The sequence below is a fragment of the Bombus bifarius genome, unplaced genomic scaffold, assembly GCF_011952205.1.
Source record: "Bombus bifarius isolate JDL3187 unplaced genomic scaffold, Bbif_JDL3187 scf7180000007966, whole genome shotgun sequence".
NCBI lineage: Eukaryota > Metazoa > Arthropoda > Insecta > Hymenoptera > Apidae > Bombus > Bombus bifarius.
This window is the reverse complement of record NW_022884352.1, coordinates 1,427,912-1,453,104: the sequence shown is the minus strand read 5'-3', so window position 1 is coordinate 1,453,104 and position 25,193 is coordinate 1,427,912. Positions and strand designations below refer to the sequence as shown.

The window sequence follows — 25,193 nt, the reverse complement described above, 5'->3', positions numbered from 1 at the left end:
TATCGGCAAATGTGTCTTAATCATTCTGATAATTCAGGAAAGACAATCATGATTTTTCAAATCTTTTTTATCTTAAACGTAAGATTGTACACAATCAGTTGCATATAATTAGGAGATTTCACAAATAAAGATTTGATATTTCAAGATTAAGGATAGGATTATAAATCATATAAACGGTATCATTATAGTGAATTCTGCCTATAGTATTGCGTCTGTGGCAGTGTGTGCGCTAGTTTGGTCGTCGGTCGCATGTAACTGGACGAGATAAATAATGTATAGAAAAATATCAATATGTATACATATGTATTCTTATGTCCATAAAAGATATACAGATGTATCTCAATCTCACAACATTTGCTAATTAAGTCCTCATAAAATTACACATTGTAAAACTGAATCTTGCCAGAAGTTGCTAAAGTTAGGAAGTTTTTTATTTATTAAGTTTTGTGTTAGGAAAAGCAGAGCCAAAGGTTGGGCAATAGCAGATATTATATCACTAGGTAGGTATTATTCATATTTTTCTTTCTTTTTGTTATTATTTAATTTGTAGTTTACAATTTGTCCAGCTGGACAGTATTATTCATTACGATGACAATTATGAGAATATAGAGGTACGAAGATAGAGTGAGTATGCGTGAGCGAGATGAAAGGGTAATATAAGAATAGAAATAGAACGCTGGATAAACGCTAATAATGCATGCGCATATTCGTACAGTAAAGTATGTACAGTCTGTCCAATGATTGAAACTTGAGTATCACTAGTTGGGTAGTCAATGAAATTCCCTTTACGTTTACTGCGTCGTCTCATTGGACAAATTATACGTGAGTAATAATACTCAACGATCAACGAACGGCATCGGTGTGCATGCTGATCAGACGAGGATAGAAGGAGCCTCTACGCAGCGTTCTATCTATATTCTCATATCGTATTCACTTATAGGGACCCATAGAGACATCGTCATACTCTATAGTAACATATGACTCATATATTCTTTCCTTCTTATCTTCTTATTTTCATGCATCTACCCACTTACACGGTAACATATGACTAGCACACTCTATCCTTGTATCTCTACAATTATAAATGGGATTCACCGCTTTGCAAGTTGCAAAGTGTATATAAGTTGCAGGGTTGAATGTTTCAACACAGAGTTTGATCATAAAGCGTTTTAAACAGTCGTTAGAATTTATTTAATTTTTTATTTCTGTTCAATTTAGTTACAATGGGTTTTTCAACACACGAATTATTAAAAGAAGTTTTACAGTACCCAGCTGTACAAGATATGAAGGTTACCGTAAATTCCTGTGGAAAATATTCAATGATAGTCGGTGGATCGGCATTTCTTGGTGGTGTAATTGCTGGACCTCTCGGACTTGCACTGGGTAATTATTTAATTATAATCTACTTTTTAATTATTTATTGTTTGGGTTGTATATAAAAATTATTCAATATGAAAGTAAATTTCTATTTTTAGGTGGTATAGCTAGTAGTATTATATCAGCAGCTGTTGGACATAATGAATTTAAATCTGTTCCATATATCATTTTGTACGAAGCTACTCCAGAACAAAGAGAAAAACTAGCAATATTAATAATTAAGTACCTTACTTCAAGAAACATTTGGACTCTTGGAGATCTCTTGTATTTTAATAAGGAAGAATTGGCAGTAGGGATAATACCTATAATAACAACATTTTTAACTAAATACATGCATTATTCAGTAGCAAACTGATTGTGGATTAGAAAGAGAGATCGCCCTGTTTAGAATTTATTGACCAATATAAAATCTACAATTATTTTTGACAAGAATGAATATTTGTAATTATTGAAGTAATTACTTCAAGAAAAACTTTACATCTTTATTTATGTATATAATTTAGTGAAACAAAAATATTCTAAATAAGGAGAGATCCATATTATTGTGCCTTTGAATATAAATTATGTTTCGGGTTACAAGGTCTAAGAACGAAGGAACTAATAAATAGATTCCTATTTATGTTCCTTGTAGCCTTTAGCTAGAGCTACAAGGTTAACCTTTTTGGTAATGTTCTTTTGCTATATATATATATATTATATATATATTTTATATATATATATATATATATATATATATACACATACGAACGTGCTCCCTATCGATTCTATTGTATTGTAACATTAAGAGAGTAAAAATCTGGATCAGCATAAACTTATGCATTATAGTTATATTTATACCTTTATTTATTTCAATATATTCTTCTATTACAAATTCATCCACTCGTTCTTCTGTCAGCCAACCTCAACAGTAATAAAGTACAGTGTAAAAAGAAAAATATATGTATGTCTTTAAGTAGTTTAAAATGTGTAAATTTATCTGCGTTTTCATAACCTATTTGCATCCAAGCGCGGATTAATCCGCGCGCTGTGACTGTCTTCTATCACCAAGGGCGGATTATTGCGACTGCTTTTTATTTCAGTTGCTAAGTATTCTTCAGATGTGAGAGTTCACGTTTGACCCGTTTGTCAACATCTCGTCCATATCAGTTTATTGTATTGATCATTTTAAAGAATTCCACGAGAAATAATATGATTTAATTTCTTATTTCTTATTTTTTTTAAATAAATAATTTTTTCTTTCTTCCTCTGTTATAAAGAATGTAAGATGCGACGTTTGAGAAGTAACATTGTCTACCAATCGTTTTGAACAGTAAATTTTCTATAAACTCCATGAAGAATTCGGATGTTATTTACTGCACCTATGACCGACCGCGCGCGGTGTTAGGGACTAATTCTCTAAAGTAGAGCCATGATGGGTTAAATCTTAAAATTTTACGCACTCAAAAATACAAATGGTATCCAGTTTCAAATTTCGCGCTCGTTTTTCGCGTTTCGCTCATGTCCATTAAGTATATGTATAATAGATGCTCTGTTTTATGGCTCTGCAATAACAATATTTATTGGGAATAGATCATTTTTGTTTATCATTTATAAGCTTTTACGTTTTTTTACATTTTAAATGTATTAATACATAAAAAAATTGTTAATGTTACATGTTGATGTCAAATCATAGTTAGGTTTCGTGACAAAAAGTTACCATTAAATTGGGTTCCAAGTATCCATTTGCGTATAAACTATTCTTTTTTTTTGCAATATATATCATTATAATTGTGGAATTGAATTACTATAACTATTATAATAATATAAATACTGTATTAATTAATGAATATTAGTATATTAATTATTTTTTATGTGAGATACTTAAGTAACATAACACCAGATGACGCTATTTCTATTTCAACATTACATTGTCTCGTCTATCAATTTCTTTTTATACGTGTATGGAGTAGACGAAGGTACGTTAAATTAGAGATGTTTAAAATTATTAATAAATTGCAATTATTTCAGCATCTGTTTAACTGATTATATTTGATGTTCTGTTAAAATTTCTTAAAAAGTTTAAAGTTGTTATAATACTCTTAATGGTAATATTTCAATATTTATAACATGAAAGAAGTTGCACACATGGCACGTTGTAATAAACGTGGTTGTGTGTTTTTCAAGGAAATCGCGTGAACACGATTTTGTAGCTGTTACAGACATCATATATAATTTAATTTAACATCATATATAATTCTGTAAAATAAATTATTTAAGAATGAAGGACTTTTTAAAAAGTATCATGAATGTTTTAAATATGTAGTGACATTATATCGAACAAAAGCGTGAAGTGCGGATGCCTATAGTCCTGTCTCCGTTTGCTTATTATCTTTTTGATATCCACGTTTCTTTATACCAAACTATTGGATATCGAGGATAATGAAAATATAGTGTTGTTGAATAACAATCGGGATACGGTGTATACAAATTACTTTGAAACAAAAAAATATAGGAGGTAGTTATATAATAAGTATTTCCAATATATCATACATAATTTGCAATAAACAGAGAGAGAAAATGAGTTATTAAATCTGTAATTGAATAAAGAAGGTTATCATATTATTGCGAAAACATTAATTATACTAATGATAAGTAATACATTTTTTCCTAATCATTGTAAAAAAAGTATTTTAAAAGTGGATTATTGTCAAAATATAAATTATGCGACATTTGTAAGGTAAGTTTTTGGGATGATATGTATAATATTTTTTTTTGATTTTAAACCTTTTTTGGCTTGTACAGCCATAAACTTTCCTAAAAACTTTTGTACAGAAAAAGAGTTATTTTGTAGATAAAAGAAATTTATAAAGGAAAGAGAAAGATCCAACATGCCACAGAACGAGTATATCGAGAGGCATCGTAAACTATATGGACGACGTTTAGATTATGAAGAAAGGAAAAGAAAAAGAGAGGCCCGTGAGCCTCATAAACGTGCGGAACGTGCTCGTACTTTACGTGGTATAAAAGCAAAGATTTTCAATAAAGAACGGAGAAATGAAAAGATCCAAATGAAAAAGAAGATTAAATCCCATATGGTAAAGAAAGTGAAAGAAAAATCTTCCAATGTACCAGAAGGAGCACTACCTGTATATTTATTGGATCGTGACATTAAAAAAGATGCAAAAGTATTGTCAAATATGATAAAACAGAAACGTAAAGAAAAAGTTGGGAAATGGGATGTACCGATACCTAAAGTTAAAACACAGTCAGAATCTGAAGTCTTCAAAGTAATGAGAAGTGGAAAGTCTAAACGCAAATCTTGGAAAAGAATGGTAACAAAAGTGACATTTGTTGGTGAGAACTTTACTAGAAAACCACCAAAATTTGAAAGATTTATTAGACCAATGGCACTTCGTTTCAAAAAGGCACATGTGACTCATCCTGAGCTAAAAGCCACATTTTGTTTACCTATTATTGGAGTTAAAAAGAATCCAAGTTCACCAATGTATACAAGCTTAGGTGTTATTACTAAAGGAACAATTATTGAAGTGAATATTTCAGAATTAGGTCTTGTAACTCAATCTGGAAAAGTAGTGTGGGGAAAATATGCTCAAGTTACAAATAATCCTGAAAACGATGGCTGTATCAATGCTGTATTACTCGTATAAATTCCTTTTGTTGAATTATTGCATTATGTATGCTGATAATATGTCTGTAATAAAAATTGTTTAAATGTACATTGCTGTTTGTTATTATGTTTTTTAAATATTGTTTTTAGAATAACTTTTAATGAAATTCCATAGATGATATAAATAGGTCTTTATCTTGAAGGTAGAACTTGAAACTACAAAAAGAAAACATGTAAAATTTTTGTATGTTTTGCAGTTATAAACGTTTACCATGCAGATATTTGTGAAGACTCTAACAGGCAAGACTATCACTCTTGAGGTCGAGGCATCGGATACTATCGAAAATGTTAAAGCAAAAATTCAAGACAAAGAAGGTGACAATCTATATTAAACACATATTTTAACACTTTGAGGGCTGGAGACGCGAATTCGCGTCTTACATATTTCACGCGGTATGCTACAAAAATGTTAACTACTGTTAAATAAAACAGTAAAACAAGAAAAAGCAATGGATGCTATAAACAAAATGTTATAAATGTGTTTTTACATTATACACATTACATAACAGTTATTACATTATATTATATATTACAATATATTAATATATTAAATATAATATTGGTCGTTTTGAATCTTTTCAATCATTCCAAATAAACGCGGGAATTCAGGCTATATACTTCTCAGAGCGTACAGTCCTCAAAGCATTAAATATTTCTTAAATAATTTTTTAAACAAATCTGTGTTTAAATTTTAGGAATTCCACCAGATCAACAAAGATTAATCTTTGCTGGAAAACAATTAGAGGATGGTAGAACTTTATCAGATTATAATATTCAGAAGGAATCTACATTACACTTAGTGCTACGTTTAAGAGGTGGAGCTAAAAAGCGCAAGAAGAAGAATTATTCAACCCCAAAGAAAATCAAGCATAAGAAGAAGAAGGTCAAGCTTGCTGTACTCAAATTTTATAAGGTATTTTAATAACTCTTTTAGCTTTAATTTAATACATAGCTAAATAATGTATAACTAACCTGGAATAATATATATATATATATATATATATATATATATATATATAATATATATATAATTATATATATATATAATATATATAATATTATATAATATAATATATATATAATATATATAATATAATATATATATAATATATATAATATAATATATATAATTATTATATATATATATATATATATATAGTGAAAATCATTAAGTTAAAGTTAATCCAACGACCTGCTAATTGAATATAACAATTTTCTAGAATTATAAACCTTCTAAAGTATTCCCCTTGTCCCTGCACTTTTAAGGCACTAAACCCTATCGTATAGGAGGTCACATTGAATTCATCATGATAGCCGAGAACTAATTACATGAACACCCTGTATATATTGCAATTTAATTGCATCATAAATGATTGGATGACTCGTTGTATTTGCTCTCGTTGAATGTATGATTGCTCATGAAAAACTTGCGCGCGTTATAACTTCATATGTATTTTGAATCGGCTTGTGTAGATTTCAAAACAATAGAGTGATGGCAAAATACAGTTCATTAAATAAGATTTAAACAAATTTTAAACGAAGAAATTATGTTTATTATTTATCATCAGTTGCAAAATTTTATTGCTCAAATTCTTTAAATATATTGTTAAATAGGTGGATGAAAATGGAAAAATTCATCGCCTGAGAAGAGAATGTCCCATGGAACAATGTGGAGCAGGTGTTTTTATGGCTGCAATGGAAGACCGTCATTATTGTGGAAAATGCGGTTATACTCTTGTATTTAACAAGCCGGAAGATAAGTAAATTCAAAATATATGACTTCATTTAATTGAAGAAATTTCGTAAAGTAATTTCAATGTCTTATGTTATTCCGTGTAATCCCCCCCCCCCCCATATATTGCGTTAGGTATTATCATATTGATAATGTTAAAATAGAAAAGTAACAAATTTTGTTGAAATGATAGGGAGAAGTACAATTCTTAAGACTATAATGCTCTAAAAATTATTTATTTTTTCTTTACATTGTGCTAATATACAACTTTCATTCACACAAACAAACATATAAATATAAATTCATGTATATATATATATATATATATATATATATACACACACACATGAATTATATATATATATATATATAAATATAAATAATGTTTTTGTGTATAATATAAAGAATATATTAAAAATATAACTTAGTTTAATTTAGTATTCTACATGGAAATATTTACGTACATATACAACATACTAGAAACACTAAAAGTAATAAAAACGAACAAATTTAAATTGCATTTCCTATTGATCATAAACAGTTTGCGTGTGTATTGTTGTGCATTTGGAGTTATCAACAATCATCATCATCATCATCATCATCATCATCATCACAGAGCGCACTTGTGTACCTAATTATAAGTTATATGCAAGTATAACAATAATTAGTGTTATATTCTTATTAAGTACACTTAATTGAAGTTTACTAGAATCATGACTTTTAATGACTTATCGCATTATAATACTCACGTTACTTTTATCGGAATATTTTTACACAATTCTTTTTTACATTTCTGAGTGACTTCGCTGTTCTGTTGTACGCGAATTAAAGCTTTTCAAGCTCGGTTTTAACACAGAGAACATTTTTTCCGTCGCAGTTGGATGAATACTCATTTGTAATTCTGTTAACGATTCCTCTGTCTTTAAAATGAAGAAGATAACTTTAATCGGTTATAATCTACTATTGTAATTCTATACAAATAGATTGTATATATGTATATTATCTATTATGTATATATCTATTATTATGTATATAATCTATAATGGAATAGAAATTTTACTTGTCTAAGTAATTGTGCAGCAGTATGTAATACTCTTTGCCATTTTCTCATTTCTATATTATGCAAACTTTCTTGCTGTTGCAATAAGTGAATCCAATCTTCTTCGGTTTTTGGTGTATTTCTTCATGTTGAAAAATTAGAAATACTAATATAAATATCAATTTTATGTAGTAATTTATCATTAAACATTTAATGTACTAATACGTACTTTAATACATGTAAATCCATAATAGTATAGGCTGCTGCTTCTTCTAAGCCCCATAATTTATAATACAATAAACCATTAATTACCATCAAACATAAGACAGCAATTAATAGCATTGAACTGATTATCATATTTGAGTCGCCTCGAGTAGCAGAAACTGCACATGAAAAATTTGCATGTATTGAGTTTTATGAATTTCTATTCTTATATACTGTATTTTAATATCTTATTGTACCATTGATTTCATACCAGTATTATCATTAATATGTGGCATGTTTAAAGAGTTTTGTAGAGCGGAAGACGTATGATCTGAAGAATGAGTTTGTAAAGAAATACCAGGGCCGGTGGCACGACGTCGTCTTCTTGCTTTTCTTTTCACTCCTCCGCTTCCAGTAGTTTCTTCACATTCTACCGTTAGTGCTTTTATCAAGCTCGTAAAATATTCATCTATTCCAGCCCAACAATTTTTCTCAATAACGCCTGTTATTGTTCAAAATATATAATTATCACTTATAAATAAGAAAAACACATGTCACAAGTTCTTACTTTTTACAAAACCCCATACATTCTTTTTGTACTTTATTTGAGCATAAATTGCGATACTTGTTTCATTCTCAGAAGCACTCGTAATGCAATAATGGAGTAATACAGAAAATGAATCTGCATATGGGATTCCAGCATTTACGCTTTCTACATCAATACTGTATAAATGACCAGGTCTGCTGCATGGTAACATTATCTAAAAATCCCATTATAAGTCATCATTATTATATATAAACGAATTTGAGAGAACTATTTTAATAGGGTATTAGTAAATATAAAAGCACTCTGTAATTAATATATATTTAATTGATAATAGTTTTATGAAAATAACAACCTGAGTTTCTGAAATATGAGAGGTTCTTGGTCCAATAGCCTGAGACAGTGCTATTGTAAACGATAAATTTCTAACTTTCTGGCCAGTTTGCTCGTTTTGAGTCCATTCTGATTGTACTAAATCTAAATAGATGAATATGTCTGATAAGATAACGCCATAAATTAAGGTTAAATATGTTAATAATAAGTAAGTCATCAAAATATTTCTATATTAATTTTATCATTTTTATAGACTTCTTATGACACTAGATATGTGAATTTGTATATCTCACCAGTAGTTTTACGAGCAGTTTGAAAATCTAAGAAAAATTTTGAGTTTGTAAATAGCAAGGTAAATAATTGATCAATATGGATAGGGAATGTAGCCTTGCTTATTTGACGGCCTTCATGTGGTGAGGTACACACTACACTGCCTCGAACGCCTAATTTTACTGAAATCATAATGATTAAAACATTTATATAACAGTACGAAGAATAATTTAATCGTTATTAATGGAACACAGATAGCAATATAGCTTCTAAAGTTGAAGCAAAATGCAACTAGTTGATAATTATATTCCTCTAATTTTAAATAATATTGTGTTATTGAGATCGAAGGATAATTGATATCAAAATATCAAAAGATATTTTTGGATGTTTTTTACAATGTATTTAAAAATAATCTAACTTTCAAACTTTCAAAGAATATTTTAACCATCTTAAAAAATCACGTATTTTTGTATTTTAAGAATATTAAAGGAGGATCATATAAACATGAATTAATCTATAACAGAGTATCATAAAAATAATTTTTATCATAATAATAATTTGGTATAAAAATTATTGGAAATAACTTTTTTCTACAGTATATCTGGCATAAACGTTTTAAAAATTAATCAAATGGTATAGGAAACAGTAATATAATGAATAAAAATGATAGTAAATAGAAGTCCATGATATTGGAATCAGTAAAATGTACAAACCATACAATTAATTCTTTCTTGCTTATCCATGTGAACATTATTTGAAACCTCTTGAGTAATATCTGTTAGATACGAATCACATGTCACCAAGCGCATATCTTCAATGAAATGTTGAAAGAATAACTAAGCAGTTTTATTTTTAACGGCTGCGTATAATTAGTATACTATGGAGCGTAGGTAGAAAAAAAATTGGTTTAATAAGAAATTCTGTAATAGTAACAACCCACATATCGCACGAAAATTGATGCTGATGCTAAGAATATCTAATAAACGACAAATGTACAGTGAACATCATCATCTCAATGCTGAACTAATTCACGCGATTACAAATATTATCATTTATTCTTTTAAGTAGATATAAAAATTCTATCTTTATATGGTAAAACATATTTATATCTTTGGGACATGTTTTGAGATCTATCTTAATATTATATTCTTCACATTTGTAAGGTAAGTAACATACATTCCTAATGTTAATGTCTTCTGTAGCGGAGGAGTTTCAAAAAGAGATTTAACAAAAAGACACCACTATCAAAAACTTACATGCATGCTTTTCTGCTTCACTTTCTGTTGTATCACTTAGGTCTGTTGCATCGATAATAGGGTCTGGCCGAGGCAAATGATGAACTTCTGCTTTTGTTTCAGAGATTGTATCTGGCACTCGAGTTACTGCATGTTCTGTATTACCACTTTCTACCTTTGATATAAAACACATCATTTCATAAAAAAATTAAATTAAAATTAATACATGATATTGAAAAACAAAAATAGCACACGCTGATTGATAATACACTCTAACACCAATCATGCATTAATTTCTGATATGTTAATATATAAATTACCTCGGAAAATGATTCTACGGATAATCTTGTTGATAACTTCTCTTCATCAGGTGCTGGTAACGGCGGAACATAATCTTCATCATCCGATGTTAAACCCAATTCATCTCCATAACAAGAATGTACAAGTTGCCACATTTCAGATGCACTCATAGGCTTAAACAATTAATTTCTTATTTAGACACTTCAAAGTCTAATTACATTGAAAGTTTTATATCATTTTATATAAAATTAATACAAATAAATATTTGTAATATGTTCCGATATCACATAATTTTCATACCTCACCAATAAGAACATTTTGCCATACACGAAATAACATTACATATGTTTTATCTCTTGCACCGAAAGATGTCAAGAAAAACTTGTCAGTGGCAGTGCATATTAAAATTGCATTAGGTATCACAAGTGCAGTTTTTTCTTTGGTGATAGATGTAACATCCTTCCAGCGTAAACATACTAGAGTTTCCCAACTAAAAATATTTGCATAAAAGCATACGTAATTTTGAGATACATAGAGTCTTCCATGAACTAATATTTCACGTTGCAGTGCACACGAATAATCTAGAAATTATATGTTTTCTGTTATGTTTAAATATATTTGCAATCTGATATGATTAATATGCTAATATTATTATAACAGTGATAAAAATGATTTAAAATTTGGAGCAAGCTTACAACAAAAGCATTAAGAAAAATGAAATATCAGTATTGACAGCACCATGTACTATATTTTACTATCAAAAAATCTTACATGAAAATTAATTACTTACCGACAACTAATCTTTCATCATCTGGTACATCTTTAAATATACGCCTAAAATCATCAGATCTAGACTTGTAAGTTGGATATAAAACGTGATACCAAGATTTTTTTTTATTTCGTTCACTACTCCGTGTTTCTTTTTTACCCTCGTGTGAACTTTTCACAGCCTGAGAAGAATCTGACGATTTGTTTGCTATATCTTGTTGTTGCTATATCATGTTTTTAAAATGAATTATGCATTAATTTGAGACAAAGGAAATTTCATAACAAAAGATGTTTTAATGCTAAAATCTTAAAATGTACTTGATGATCATCCAATTTGTTGACACTATTAGATTCCTTGGTACTTGAATCATGACTTGTTTTGGAGTGATCTCGTTTATTACGCACTTTTGGACTTGGGCGTGGAGATAAATTTGGACTTGAAACTGGACTATCTTTCTTTTCTCCACTTGCGCCACTCTCTTGTACATTATCTGATATACCATTGCCTATGTTTGTTGCTGTTGGATTCTGATTTTCCAACTCGGTCATAACTTCACGATTGTATATTAACAAGTCCTCCATTGACTTATTCCTATCAAATTAAAATTGCAAATCATTAAAAATAAAAATATATTAAAACAGCTATTTTAAAATATATACGAAAAAGAAATGAATAAACAATAAAAAAAAAAAAAAAATACAAAATAATGTGAAATAAGAATATCACTGTAAAATTCTTTGTAAAATTACATACATGTTTGTGGTTGGATATTTTTGAACAGATTCCACTTCAAAGTGCATAATATGTAATTATACAGTGTACTCGTAAGTTTTGTTTGATGAATGCTATGAACTTGTCACAATTTTAGAATAGAATACAATTTCTACCGAACGATGGCATTACAATACAATAGGTACCGATAATGTAATGCACTATTTTTTACTGTTAATACATTTTAGAAGCAGAACATACGTGTGACTTTTTACGAACTGTATAATCGTTGCGGTAACGACAATCCATTTCAACTAAAAACGTGAACCGTTACCGAACACGCATCAATCGTTGTCATTCATGTAGACTTATAATAACTATTAACCTTCTGTTTAATTATTAAGTTCGTACTTCCTTAACAAAATTTTTATCAATGTATATCAATGTTTAAAAAGAAACAAAAAGTACCGACAATGAGTACTTCAAAAACGATCCACCATATTGAAATGGCATATTCTCTTTTCCGGTCCGATACGAATCAAAATTTTCAAAAAATTAGCATGAACGTAATATTATAACATAGTTTAGTCAATAATCGTTTAGTAACATAAAATAAGACGTATCAATTACGTAAAATAAAAGCTGGATAAATCTCGTGAATGTAGTTGTATCTTTTTCTATTTAATCAATATATATATTAAATAACACAGTTAGTAGTTACGCGTGGAAACAACATTCTTTGCAAAAGCCTTATGTATGGTATGTAATCATCAATTATCGAGAAATGGTCAAATATATTAGTACTTAAATTTTAGCGTAATGTCCTTATTGTGACATTTGCATAATAGTTTTCATAAATATTGCAAGTTCATTAATTGATTACGTATAGGTGTATATACGTGCGTTTATATGTACACACGCACGCACGCACGCACGCACGCACGCACGCACGCACGCACGCACGCACGCACACACACACGCGCGCGCGCGCGCGTTTGTATATATATATGTATATCTTATTTTTATACTTTAGTAATTGCATTTCACTTGTAATAGCGAGTACGTTATTAGTAAAAAAACGAAATAAAAAATCATGATTACAAAAAGATATCCAATAATGTTAAATAAGCAGTTGTTGCAACACTTAGATGATAGATGATTAGATAAAGCACATGATGTAGCATTCATCGCAAGCATCATCGTTTTTATTAATCTTGATACATATTAGTTAAAAAGTCTTGTACATGTAATATTTAAGTTGTTTGGTTGTATCGAGTTTGAAGATTATTTTTATTTTTTTATTCAAGAAACTAAAGTGTAATTTGAATCTTGATCATGGAATTTAAGAAGCCTAATCGATCTAGTAGCTGCACATGGGAGTTGAACGCAACAAATTCACCACATACATGTAGAATGGAGTAAGTTTATAACAAAAGTATTAACCAAAAAAGAAAAAGATTAGAAGTATTAATCGTATTAATAGGAAATTATTGTCATAGATACATCATTGTCATACTCAGCGAAAAGATAGAAGGTCTAATAAAAATAATATCTTGCGGTATAATAAAGATGTAATTATAACATAAAAATTACAATCTACAACCATATCGTTGATTAAGTCCATTATACATATAATAATTACATAATTATATAACCGTTTCATTTTATTTTTTCTATTAATGTAGGTTATATTTTTCTGTGAATAAATTTCAGAATTCTTGATTTAGATAACATTGTATAGTAGAAGAAACACACATCCGTATGTATGTTTTCTATTTAACTTCTTACAACTACGTAGTTACGTGACTTAAAAGTTGAACACATCTGTGTGTACATATATTCTTTAAATTTTATTCATATATATTTGTCCATCGTTATAATATATTGTTAGACTAGCATCGAATGATCCATGATTATAAGATTATTACTTTCGAAATTGGCATAATAAGTACTTAAAAATTAGAGTAAAGAGACTATAATTTATTACAAAAATTTGTTTTTTTAATTAAATTTTAGTTATAGAAAGTTGAATTTCGTAAATCAATAACATATTATAATCATTTGAGATAGTAGAAAATATTTATTTCAAAGATCTAAAAGACAACTGTAAAAGTTTTGGTTCAAAAATTCAAATAAATAATTCTTTTTGTCTTTCTTATTATACTTAGCCTATTCTTTAAAAATAAGAAATACTTGGAAGATTTTAAATCAAATATAATACCGTTATTCTTAATATTTGTATAGTATGCTTATTTACTTTGTTATGTAAGTGTTTATATTTTATATGAAGCTTTCTTTCCTTTTTTTAAATTTCAATGTTGATTTTTATTTATACTATTAATATGATTTTTATTTCAGAAATGGCGACCGTACCAAGATACTTCCTGATATTTTAACTACTATTGGACAAACTCCACTTATAAAATTGAATAACATCCCAAAATCTTATGGGATTAAATGTGAAATGTGTTAGTATTAGTTTTGTTTATTCAATATGTAATTTGGAAATTTGATATAATTAAATATTAGTTTACTTTTAGATGTAAAATGTGAATTTCTTAATCCTGGTGGTTCTGTGAAAGACAGAATTGCATATAGGATGGTGCAGGATGCAGAAGAGAAAGGCTTGCTAAAGCCAGGATATACCATCATCGAACCTACAAGTGGTAATACTGGAATTGGTTTAGCAATGGTTGCTGCAGTTAGGGGATATAGATGCATTATTGTTATGCCGGAGAAAATGTCTGATGAGAAAGCGTCAACACTTTGTGCACTTGGTGCTGAAATTGTTCGAACCCCAACAGAAGCAAGTTGGGATAGTCCAGAAGCTCATATCAGCGTTGCACAAAAGTTGCAGACAGAGATACCAAATAGTATTATTCTTGATCAGGTAATGTCACATATATGTGTACACGCTTTTGTATATTATTGAATATCGTACAACTTTATTACTTTCTATTTATATTATATCGCTCAGTATACTAATCCTGGAAATCCATTGGTTCATTATGATCAAACTGCAACTGAAATTTGGAAACAATGTGAGGGGAAATTAGATTATGTAGTAGCTGGTGCAGGCACTGGTGGTACTGTTTCAGGTATTGCGCGAAAACTGAAAGAATTATCACCAGATATAAAGATCATTGCCGTAGACCCCAAAGGAAGTATTTTAGATCCTGAATCGCAAGATTCAGAAGTTGGCTTTTACGAAGTAGAAGGAATTGGGTGGGTATAACATCCTTTTCCGTTATATCAAGATACAGTATCTTTTTTTTTTGTATTTTGGATGATCGATGAAATTGTTTTTAGCTATGATTTTGTACCTACAGTGTTAGATCGTAACGTAATCGATAAATGGGTAAAAACCGAGGATTACGAATCATTAAATGCTGCTAGAATGCTTATACGTGAAGAAGGTTTACTATGTGGTGGTAGCAGCGGCTCTGCGCTTATAGCTGCCCTAAAGATAGCTAAAGATATTCCCGAAGGAAAACGTATAGTTATTGTTTTACCCGATGGAATACGAAATTATTTAACTAAATTTGTATCCAACCACTGGATGGAAGCTAGAGGATTTTTGGTAAATTATACATAATATCAATCTATATAAATACTGTACTGTTTTATTAGAAATTAAAATGATGTATCATTGAATAAATTGCAGCAAGCTACATGTCAAATTGAAACAAATAAGTGGTGGTGGAATATGAAAGTTTCAAATTTATCTTTTGATAAACAACCTTTGTTGAAGGAAAATACAGTAACATGTCAAGAAGCTGTTCAAATGATTAAAAATACAGATATACAACTACTGCTTATTAGCGATAATGATACACATATAAAAGGTGTTATTAGTTTGAATAGAATTTTGTCAAACATAATATCTGGCGCAGTAAACTATACAGACTTTGTAGAAAAGACTATGGTTAAACAATATGTTACAGTTAAGTATTCAGCATCTCTTGGATATTTATCACGGATTCTTGAAAAAGAACCGTATGCGGTAATTTTAGATGATGAACGCGATGATGCTTTTGTTGGAGTCATAAACCAATTTCATATTTTGAATTTTATTACTAAAAATAATGGATACAACATCTAATAATCATTCGATGTATCAGGTCTTAAACATTAACATACAATTGTTAAACCACTTTTAAGATTATCTTACTCGTTTGTTTCATTATTATTATGTTTTTCATAATTTTTACTTTTATTATACTCTGTAGCTGTAAAATTGGATGTATATACTTGGATACTTATAACTAGCATCTCCGGTTATTTTATGCATTTAAATTAAACATTATACAATACATTTAAGGTATATAGGTACTCATTTTGAAAAAAATGTGAAACTTATCATATGATCAATTTTACATATTTGTAGAAAAAAAAAATATATATATATATATATACTTTTAATAAATAAATCCTTATAAAAATTATCTTGCATTAAAATATATGGTTTATGAAATTTCAATCAAATGTACGTTTTAACGCACTACCTGTTGTTACAACTAGACGAAACGTTATATTCTGATTCTCTGATTTTTATGAAAAACCTAGTCGTTAGATATTATTTTGTAATATGTATTAACTTTTATTGAACATGATTTTGCATTGTATTTACGAGCATTAAATTCTTTGAACTTGTACATGAAATTTACAACTTGGTAACGTAGAAATTTCTGCATTAACGGTACTAATAATTCCGAGATTAGCTAAACTTCCTCTTAAAAGTCCACAAGTAAATGTCAATAAACGAGGACTTTCCTGAAGATATTGTTTATTACTATTAGTACCTACTTTATTCAATAACCGAAATGAGTTGTCTTGTAATACATATACACCATGGTGATTTGTCCTTAAATTATCAATTTGTTTATGATAAAGACCAGACCAAAAATCAGTACAAATAAATTTTATCATATCCAATTCATCTTTAAATCGATTCCATTCCCTCGTCAATCGTTCAATGATTCTGTAGCCAACACTGAATCCCATCCATTCTAGTCGAGACAGCTCTTCTTCCCCTTCCTTTATACATTAGATATTATGTAGATATTATCGTACAAGTTATAACGTTTTTATAATATTTAAATTTTAATATCAAAGTATCAGGATTTGATCCAACAAAATTGAATATTAAAATGAGAGTTTTAACATTTGATATCAAAATTCGTAAATTTGATGTATTTATAAATTGATAATTACAAAACATAATAAGACATTTGTAGTTTCTCTTTCACTGAGTGACTAATGCTTTATCGTAGAATTTAAAAATCTAAAAATATATTATCATAACAAGTGATAAAAAATGTATTAATCGTACATTTATAGGATTGACACATTTCTTTGTATACTGCTCAACTAGTGATGTGTATTTTTAAATATGTCAACAAAATTCAAGTATACAATAAAATATAACATTTAAGAGTTTAAAAGATAGTTGTAAAAATAATGTTTTAAGAAAGAGTCAAACTATTTTACCGTATTTAAACAAAAAATGCTAGTCAAATATATATAAAATAATAAAGGATATAAGGGATATAAAAAAAAAAAAAAAAAAAAAAATAGGGAGAAATACCTATATAATATCACGTAGTGCAAAATTCTTGAATTATGTAAAATTTATGGTATTGTGCATAATTACCTTATTTTTACATGATTTACTCAGAGTATAATTAACTATCTCAGCGTGTAAATATTCGAAAAGGCATTCATCAGCTTCCCCGGATGCGTGAGAATTAGTTTTCGTGTCAATTACTTGTGGCCTCATATTGATATTTTAAAAAATCACGAGTTATTATTATAATATATAAATAATATATGCAATGTATGAATAGATCGTATATTATTTTATGTTCACAAAATATAAAGACAATCTGCTGCTAATCTGTTTACTATTTATACATTGCACAGTATAATATGAACATTTAACCTTATTTGTCTGGCTTTTATCATTGACTAAGAATTGAATAGACACGATATGCAATCATTCCCTACTCCCTACAAGCAGAGATGAGTAAGTAGAGAGATGACCAACGCTTATGGGCGAAATTTAGCCAAGAATTGGACTGCGACGTGTATCTGTGCGTATCTACGTTTATTTCCTTTCTGGTATAAATTTGCTTGATATGCCGAAAAGACGGTCCATGTTAGGAGCAAACGCTCCTTCGAATATTCGTATAACGCGTGAATGCGCAAATGAGATGTGTAAATAAGAACGTTTAGTAATGCAAAGCGTTCTGCGTAAAGCAGGTAATGATGAAAGCGTGAAAGTATAAGGTGAGATGAGGAGACGAGGTGTGTAATAAAGATGTCGTAAATTATGATGAATTAGGATTGTAAAATATGTAAAAAGTTGTAGACGTTAGACTCTTGGAAGTTGACATAAGTGAGAAAGGAATGAAAAGAGAGTATAAAATGTTAATAGGTAATACGTAAGGCAATATTTTGGATTTTGTGATAGATATGACAGACGGCCGGAACTGCGGGAAAACAACAAGGAGAATAGAATGTACGAGAAGGTATCTCAACTCCTGTTAGACAAGGAAAGTTATATTGTGCGACAAGGACAGACGTACTTCTCCCTCTAATTTCACGATTATTCCTTTATTACTATTATTATTATTATTCCTGAAATTTGATGCGCAACGCTAATAAATATTAATCTACGCACTCGTATTTAAGCAATACGCAAAATTAAAGCAATCTATTAATATTTAATATTAAATATAAATCGTATATCAAATGTTATCCATGTTCGAATAAAAAGAACGATAGAATCGTTTATATTATGGCTGTCTTAATTAAGATAAATTAAACGTTACCAAATTTCCATGAAAATTAAATTCATAATCGATACGCTGTTGGACGACACATACACGTCCACTACCACCATTCCTGCCCATTCGACCGCTACGTATCCGTTGCCGCGTTCCAGTGGATCCCCGTGGGCGGACGCCGCCGGCGCTGATGTCCAGGTGACAGCCATCCCCGGCCGATCACGAAAGTTAAGCAGCAGCGGTCACGGAGCGGTCTAGGATGGGTGACCGCTCCGTGAGGCGTTGACGAAAGAAGGAAGGAGGCGCACCGAAGCCATTTTTCCGGGACCATCCAAGGAGCACGAGGCAGGCAGAAGCCCCCGGGACACAGGACTACCCTGGGAAAACACCGATGGATCTGATATTTCTTATAGTCGGGTGGCGGCTGGCCGGTGCCCGCGACACTAGCCAGTTCGCCGATCCGGTGCGGAAATTTCGGAGAAGTTGGTGGCCCCCACGGAGTGGTCCTGTGAGCATCCCGACGGATCTGATATTCTCTCATAGACGGATGACAGCTGGCGGTGTCCGCGGCACCTGCCAGTGCGCCGATCCGGTGCGGAGAATTTTCGGAGAAGTTAGTGGGCCCCACGCCTGCCAGGACCACGTCGAACCAGGAAGAGGCGTCAGGGGACGGGGTCCCAGGATGACGCAGCAGGAGCGAGGCGCTGGGGGGCGTGGTTCCCCCCCAGCGGTCCAAGAAGAGCAGGACGCCTCCCTTCGACAAAGAAGGAGAGATAGACGCCCGGGGGCAACCGGAGTAATTCGGGAGAGATCCCGGGTGCATCTCGACTCAGGCGTCAGGACAGGCCACCGTGGAGGTTTTAGCCGGTAAGAATCCGGCACTACCCAGCGCCCTCTCCCCGGAGGGGCGCGGGGTGCCTATGAAGGTTTCCTCCACGAAAAAAAAAAAAAAAAAAAAAAAAAGGTGACAGCCATCTATATCTCCGGTCCAGTCCGGAGCGTCCAGGACTCTGTATGGCTCCGCCACCACCGCTAAGGCCATCGTGCTCGCCAGGATGGTTTGAAAGAGCAGGTCTTGTGCCCGTCTTGACCGTCCCAGATTGGTCTGGAGGATGAGCATCTTCTTAATCCCCTAAGTTCATGGCTTCCATCGCTTCCTCCGCTCCAACCTCCTTGCTCGCGGGTTTAGAGTCGGGGATTTCCTGCGGCGAGCCCTCCTTGTTACCGTTTCCTACCGTGAATTCATCGGTCGCGTGTTTGGTTCTGTATAAAGAAAAACTTCGAAACGAATTAATCGTCGCGCGCAATGTCTGTCGTGATCGTGAGGGATGTGAAACTTTTCAAAGAGTCTAATTAGTCGTCAATTGAAGTTGATCTTGAGTTGGTAGGGCGAGCCTATAATTCAATGTTTCCTCTTGGCAAAAGAAATTGTATTTTGAAGTTACTAGCGGGTCCAGCCGTTCATAAATGTTAATCGACGTTACGATCGAACCGAGCGCGGGCCATCGTTCGATAGATCGAATTAAGATCGACCTGCAGATGCTTCGATGATATCCAAATTTTTTTCAATAGCTTTTCTACCCTTTCAACTTCATTTTTGCCGATTAAAAATATAGAATCGTATACGAACCATTTCTCCCTTCTTATTAAAATATTATACTGTTGCATCATTAAAATATTGAAACGTTAAAATATAAAATTTCTTTCATCGAGACATTAAAGGACTTCGATTGAGAAAGAGATCTATCCAAGCACCTGTAACTTATTATTACAAAAAAATAAGCTAAAATCTGTTATATCAAGTCTAAGCGTGCAAAAGCCCAATGATGTGTTTGCTTTCTAGCGATAAACTGTTTCAAACGAGTTCTCTCTATTATGGCTGGTACTGTAGAAATCCTTCGTCAAGGCACTCGTTAAATAAGAAGAAAATTCTGAAAGAACGAAAATCTCCGTAGAAATTGGAGAAATGAAAATTGAATAAAATCTGACTTTCCAACGAAAAATCATTTTTCGAACCTCTCTGCGATACTCGTCTTAGAATGAGAATGGAAACTAGTCAATTTGAGATGAAGATAAAGATGACTTTCGTCAGACTTTCGCCAGATTCGAGAATGATCGTTACTCTTTTTTCGTCTTTCATTTAATTTCTCAGTGGCCTAATCGCAGCAAGTTGGAGTCCATACTGAACGTGTATCATAGTTATTAATCGCGCCATGTCATTTGCCAGGAACAACATGAAATAAATTTTTATCAAAAAAAAGACCAGCTACAATAAATCGAATCATTTTATACCTTCCTACGAAAATTCACACCCATGAAATCTTCGACAAGTTCACTCCTGTAATGATTACTTATCGGATGATTTTAAAAACAGTACGAGTTTACGGTTGTACGAACTATTTTATAAAGAAGATAGTTATCCGATGATGTTAAAAACCTGAGCATAATGGAGATGTACGTACAACAGATACTCACGGGAAAAGCCAACGAGACTAATAATAAAATCAATGAATTAGAAAAAAAAAGCTATAGGCAAACATAATATACAGTGGCATAATCTATTATAAAAGAAGCTTGCTGAATATGACAAACATTGACGAATACTAATTGAATAAAATCATTTAGTTAACTTTCATAGAATTTGATATTTCTTCGAGGAATCAATAAGTCTCCCACTAATAGCCTAATACATCGATAGATTTAACGAAGAAATACCTAACCGCGATTACAGCCAATGAGTTCATATTATTCGCTACATAATTAATAACTGTATCACGTACGGCGATGCAGGCGGCATTGAAGAAATAAAGCCATTTTATGTTACAACTATGACGAGTAAATTTACTCGTTTAACTTGAGAGGAATTAAAAAGGTACATGACTTTTAAATAAGCATTAAATAAGAATTTTAAATATCGCAAGCAGTGATGTAGGTGTTATTCAAGAAACAAGAACATTTTATTTTTTAATTAGCACGAGTAAATGAACGAATATCGATAATATAATATAACGCTTAATATCAATTTTATCCGTCTGATTATTTAATAGCTCAACTTATTTCACAGTAACGTTATCGATTGCCGTTAGGCTTTGTTTCTCCTTTTTGTCCAAACTAATTGATAGTCGAAAACTAGTATCAAGGAGGTATGAATTTAGTCTTAGCTTGTAGAAACTATTAAAATGATAAAAATGGATATCGTATTAAATCGTTAAAGGCGCCAATTTACGATAAAAATTAAGAAATCGTTCAATTTGATTTTGTTATAATGGAAAAACCGTCGCCTGCTATGTGAAAATATCGTTACCGTTTGATTAACAAACCGGCATCTTGTCAAGGTATATAAGGAACACGGAAGTCGCGCGCGAGCTCTTTTGTGCCTGAAATTCCGGAGAGTGAACATCGAGGAAGAATTTAAATATAAGGTAAATAAAGAAAGAATCAAATAACAACATTGCAACCAGTAATTTATAACGTCTAAACCATTAATTTACAACACTTAAGCTATTAATTTATAACATTTATGCTATTAATTTATAACATTTAAACTATTAATTTATAACATTTAAGCAATTAATTTATAACATTTATGCTATTAATTTATAACATTTAAGCTATTAATTTACAACATCTGAGCCATTAATTTACAACATTTAAACTGTTATTTTATACATTTATGCTATTAATTTATAACATTTAAGCTATTAATTTACAACATTTAAACTGTTATTTTATACATTTGAGCCATTCATTTCTAACATTTAAACTATTAATTTCTAATATTTAAGCCATTAATTTCTAACATTTAAACTATTAATCTATATCATCTGGGTCATTAATTTGTAACATTTAAGCCATTAATTTATAACACTCAAACTATTAATTTATAACATTTAAACTACCAATTTCTAACATTTAAGCTATTAATTTATAACGCCCAAGCCATTAATTTATAACATTTAAGCAAATAATTAGCAACGATTAAACTATTAATTTATAGCAACTGAACATTAATTGACAACATGTAAAACATTAATTTATAAGAATCACACCATTCTTCAAGGAATCAATAATAAATACCTAACCGTGATTACAGCCAATTAGATCATATTGTTCGCTACATAATTAATAACTGTATCACGTACAGCGATGCAGGCGGTATTGAAGAAATAAAGCCATTTTATGTTACAATTATAACGAGTAAATTTACTCGTTTAACTTGAGAAGAATTAAACAGATACCTGACTTTTCAATAAGCATTAAATAAGAATTTTAAATATCGCAAACAGTGATGTAGGTGTTATTCAAGAAAAAAGAACATTTTAGTTTTTAAGTAGCACGAGTAAATGAACGAATATCGATAATACAATATAACGCTTGATATGAATGTTATCCGTCTGATTATTTAATACCTTAACTAATTTCACAGTAACGTTATCGACTGCCGTTAGGCTTTTTTTCTCCTTTTTGTTCAAACTAATCGATAGTCGAAAACTAGTATTAAAGAAGTGTGAATTCAGTCTTAGTTTGCAGAAACTATTAAAATGATAAAAATGGATATCGTATTAAATCTTTAAAGATGCCAATTTACGATAAAAATTAAGAAATCGTTCAATTTGATTTTGTTATAATGGAAAAACCGTCGCCTGCTATGTGAAAATATCGTTACCGTTTGATTAACAAACCGGCATCTTGTCAAGGTATATAAGGAACACGGAAGTCGCGCGCGAGCTCTTTTGTGCCTGAAATTCCGGAGAGTGAACATCGAAGAAGAATTTAAATATAAGGTAAATAAAACAAAAAATATCAAATAACAACATTGCAACTAGCAATTTACAACGTCTAAACCATTAATTTACAACACTTAAGTTATTAATTTATAACATTTAAGGAATTAATTTATAACGCCAAAACTATTAATTTATAACATTTATGCTATTAATTTATAACATTTAAGCTATTAATCTACAACATCCAAGCTACTAATTTACAATATTTAAACTATTAATTTATATCATTTAAGCTATTAATTTACAACATCTAAGCCATTAATTTACAACATTTAAACTGTTATTTTATACATTTATGCTATTAATTTATAACATTTAAGCTATTAATTTATAACATTTAAGCCATTAATTTGTAACTTTTAAACTATTAATTTATAACATTTAAGCTATTAATTTACAACATTTAAACTATTAATTTATAACATTTAAGCTATTAATTTATATCTTCTAGGCCATTAATTTACAACATTTAAGCTGTTATTGTATACATTTATGCTATTAATTTATAACATTTAAGCTATTAATTTATAACGTCTAGGCCATTAATTTACACCATTTAAACTGTTACTGTATACATTTATGCTATTAATTTATAACATTTAAGCTATTAATTTTTAACGTCTAGGCCACTAATGTGTAACTTTTAAACTGTTATTTTATACATTTAGCCATTAATTTATAACATTTAGACCATTAATTTATATCATCTGAGCCATTAGTTTAAAACATTTGAGCCATTAATCTAAAACAATTACTCCATTAATTCTTAACAGTTATACCAATAATTTATAACCACATTCTCCCATTAATTCAAAGTAGTTATGCTCTTAATTTATAACAGTTGTACCGTTAATCGGTTGTAGCTCTACATTTATTGATTTAAATCAATACCATCAATTCGTAGTGAGTGAATTAATGATTTATTTTGTTTCATTTTATTAACGAAATCTATCAAGTTTTTGAAGTACTATTTTATTTCTATATAGCATTATTTTTTAATTTTAAATACAGTATTTAATATCTCATTTCACTATTTCGTATAAAACCTGTCTTAACACAGAGTGTAATCTTAAGATGTAATTTTCCATGTCTGCTCGAAAGTAAGGAAGCAACACCATATCCATGGAATCAAGGAAGCGAGTGCAATTTAACCGAAGGCAACCACATCTTATCTGTAGCTGGACATAAGTCAGAGGACATTTCAAATCATGTTGTTGTTTTGCCTCGGAGTATCAAGACCGTTAGATTGCAAGTAATGTAAGAACAAATAAACTCCGGGCAAAATAATATCGCCGCTACAATGTCGCTTTATTATAAAATAATTTTACATCTCTGCTTCCAATGCTTAAAAACTGTATATGTAAATGGGACCCGAGCGTAGTTACCTCCTCGTGGTGGGTCCCGGTAATTGGTATCGTTTCCCAAATAATAATACAC

At 30.4% G+C, this 25,193-nt stretch overlaps 6 protein-coding genes across 12 annotated transcripts; 4 read left to right on the top strand and 2 right to left on the bottom strand.

The window, feature by feature from the left end:
- The first annotated feature begins 230 nt into the window (after nucleotides 1-230).
- On the top strand, nucleotides 231-2,340 carry LOC117205726 (protein C19orf12 homolog). 4 transcript variants are annotated; one of them, XM_033444446.1, is made up of 3 exons: nucleotides 231-500; nucleotides 1,219-1,383; nucleotides 1,476-2,340. In XM_033444446.1, the coding sequence occupies exons 2-3, from the start codon at nucleotides 1,224-1,226 to the stop codon at nucleotides 1,730-1,732; spliced, it is 417 nt and encodes a 138-aa protein (XP_033300337.1). In that variant the 5' UTR covers nucleotides 231-500; nucleotides 1,219-1,223; the 3' UTR covers nucleotides 1,733-2,340. The 4 variants fall into 4 exon arrangements, with proteins under 4 accessions (XP_033300337.1, XP_033300320.1, XP_033300327.1 ...); XM_033444429.1 differs by lacking the exon at nucleotides 231-500 and adding an exon at nucleotides 536-822; XM_033444436.1 differs by lacking the exon at nucleotides 231-500 and adding an exon at nucleotides 829-1,115.
- Nucleotides 2,341-3,283: 943 nt separating this feature from the next.
- LOC117205718 (ubiquitin-40S ribosomal protein S27a) lies at nucleotides 3,284-6,855 on the top strand. Its single transcript, XM_033444417.1, has 4 exons — nucleotides 3,284-3,332; nucleotides 5,242-5,359; nucleotides 5,740-5,957; nucleotides 6,659-6,855. Exons 2-4 carry the CDS (start codon nucleotides 5,257-5,259, stop codon nucleotides 6,806-6,808), a joined length of 471 nt encoding a protein of 156 aa, XP_033300308.1. The 5' UTR covers nucleotides 3,284-3,332; nucleotides 5,242-5,256; the 3' UTR covers nucleotides 6,809-6,855.
- LOC117205701 (ribosome biogenesis protein NSA2 homolog) lies at nucleotides 3,310-5,093 on the top strand. Of its 2 annotated transcripts, XM_033444384.1 has the most exons (3): nucleotides 3,310-3,332; nucleotides 3,680-3,871; nucleotides 4,208-5,093. In XM_033444384.1, exon 3 carries the CDS (start codon nucleotides 4,245-4,247, stop codon nucleotides 5,022-5,024), a length of 780 nt encoding a protein of 259 aa, XP_033300275.1. In that variant the 5' UTR covers nucleotides 3,310-3,332; nucleotides 3,680-3,871; nucleotides 4,208-4,244; the 3' UTR covers nucleotides 5,025-5,093. The 2 variants fall into 2 exon arrangements, with proteins under 2 accessions (XP_033300275.1, XP_033300286.1); XM_033444395.1 differs by lacking the exons at nucleotides 3,310-3,332; nucleotides 3,680-3,871 and adding an exon at nucleotides 4,070-4,093.
- A 332-nt stretch (nucleotides 6,856-7,187) lies between the features above and the next one.
- Nucleotides 7,188-12,724, bottom strand: LOC117205668 (protein Aster-B). Of its 2 annotated transcripts, none has more exons than XM_033444326.1 (14): nucleotides 12,224-12,724; nucleotides 11,782-12,061; nucleotides 11,492-11,693; nucleotides 11,002-11,282; nucleotides 10,722-10,874; nucleotides 10,423-10,576; nucleotides 9,190-9,348; nucleotides 8,919-9,040; nucleotides 8,588-8,780; nucleotides 8,291-8,521; nucleotides 8,045-8,198; nucleotides 7,837-7,957; nucleotides 7,526-7,696; nucleotides 7,188-7,407 (listed from the first exon to the last, which is right to left on the bottom strand). In XM_033444326.1, exons 1-13 carry the CDS (start codon nucleotides 12,268-12,270, stop codon nucleotides 7,562-7,564), a joined length of 2,232 nt encoding a protein of 743 aa, XP_033300217.1. In that variant the 5' UTR covers nucleotides 12,271-12,724; the 3' UTR covers nucleotides 7,188-7,407; nucleotides 7,526-7,561. The 2 variants fall into 2 exon arrangements, with proteins under 2 accessions (XP_033300217.1, XP_033300226.1); XM_033444335.1 differs by having other exon boundaries at nucleotides 11,788-12,061; nucleotides 12,224-12,723.
- Nucleotides 12,725-13,261: 537 nt separating this feature from the next.
- Nucleotides 13,262-16,412, top strand: LOC117205676 (cystathionine beta-synthase). Of its 2 annotated transcripts, none has more exons than XM_033444346.1 (6): nucleotides 13,262-13,599; nucleotides 14,540-14,649; nucleotides 14,722-15,071; nucleotides 15,159-15,406; nucleotides 15,491-15,761; nucleotides 15,846-16,412. In XM_033444346.1, the coding sequence occupies exons 1-6, from the start codon at nucleotides 13,517-13,519 to the stop codon at nucleotides 16,281-16,283; spliced, it is 1,500 nt and encodes a 499-aa protein (XP_033300237.1). In that variant the 5' UTR covers nucleotides 13,262-13,516; the 3' UTR covers nucleotides 16,284-16,412. The 2 variants fall into 2 exon arrangements, with proteins under 2 accessions (XP_033300237.1, XP_033300243.1); XM_033444352.1 differs by lacking the exon at nucleotides 13,262-13,599 and adding an exon at nucleotides 14,116-14,145.
- Nucleotides 16,413-16,702: 290 nt separating this feature from the next.
- Nucleotides 16,703-18,169, bottom strand: LOC117205709 (trafficking protein particle complex subunit 6b). Its single transcript, XM_033444407.1, has 2 exons — nucleotides 17,835-18,169; nucleotides 16,703-17,218 (listed from the first exon to the last, which is right to left on the bottom strand). Exons 1-2 carry the CDS (start codon nucleotides 17,958-17,960, stop codon nucleotides 16,817-16,819), a joined length of 528 nt encoding a protein of 175 aa, XP_033300298.1. The 5' UTR covers nucleotides 17,961-18,169; the 3' UTR covers nucleotides 16,703-16,816.
- Nucleotides 18,170-25,193: the final 7,024 nt, after the last annotated feature.

Excerpts from the sequence above, each read along its gene's own strand:
- LOC117205726 (XM_033444429.1), top strand. The coding sequence starts at position 774 with ATGAAATTCCCTTTACGTTTACTGCGTCGTCTCATTGGACAAATTATA. Across the intron at positions 823-1,218 it reads TCTCATTGGACAAATTATAC|TTACAATGGGTTTTTCAACA; the intron begins GTGAGTAATAAT and ends TGTTCAATTTAG. Across the intron at positions 1,384-1,475 it reads ACCTCTCGGACTTGCACTGG|GTGGTATAGCTAGTAGTATT; the intron begins GTAATTATTTAA and ends TTCTATTTTTAG.
- LOC117205701 (XM_033444384.1), top strand. The coding sequence starts at position 4,245 with ATGCCACAGAACGAGTATATCGAGAGGCATCGTAAACTATATGGACGA.
- LOC117205718 (XM_033444417.1), top strand. The coding sequence starts at position 5,257 with ATGCAGATATTTGTGAAGACTCTAACAGGCAAGACTATCACTCTTGAG. Across the intron at positions 5,360-5,739 it reads AAAAATTCAAGACAAAGAAG|GAATTCCACCAGATCAACAA; the intron begins GTGACAATCTAT and ends TTTAAATTTTAG. Across the intron at positions 5,958-6,658 it reads CTGTACTCAAATTTTATAAG|GTGGATGAAAATGGAAAAAT; the intron begins GTATTTTAATAA and ends ATTGTTAAATAG.
- LOC117205668 (XM_033444326.1), bottom strand. The coding sequence starts at position 12,270 with ATGCACTTTGAAGTGGAATCTGTTCAAAAATATCCAACCACAAACAT. Across the intron at positions 11,283-11,491 it reads TGATGAAAGATTAGTTGTCG|ATTATTCGTGTGCACTGCAA; the intron begins GTAAGTAATTAA and ends TATAATTTCTAG. Across the intron at positions 10,875-11,001 it reads AAAATGTTCTTATTGGTGAG|CCTATGAGTGCATCTGAAAT; the intron begins GTATGAAAATTA and ends TAATTGTTTAAG.
- LOC117205676 (XM_033444346.1), top strand. The coding sequence starts at position 13,517 with ATGGAATTTAAGAAGCCTAATCGATCTAGTAGCTGCACATGGGAGTTG. Across the intron at positions 13,600-14,539 it reads CCACATACATGTAGAATGGA|AAATGGCGACCGTACCAAGA; the intron begins GTAAGTTTATAA and ends TTTTTATTTCAG. Across the intron at positions 15,072-15,158 it reads ATAGTATTATTCTTGATCAG|TATACTAATCCTGGAAATCC; the intron begins GTAATGTCACAT and ends TATATCGCTCAG.
- LOC117205709 (XM_033444407.1), bottom strand. The coding sequence starts at position 17,960 with ATGAGGCCACAAGTAATTGACACGAAAACTAATTCTCACGCATCCGGG. Across the intron at positions 17,219-17,834 it reads GTAAATCATGTAAAAATAAG|GAAGGGGAAGAAGAGCTGTC; the intron begins GTAATTATGCAC and ends TAATGTATAAAG.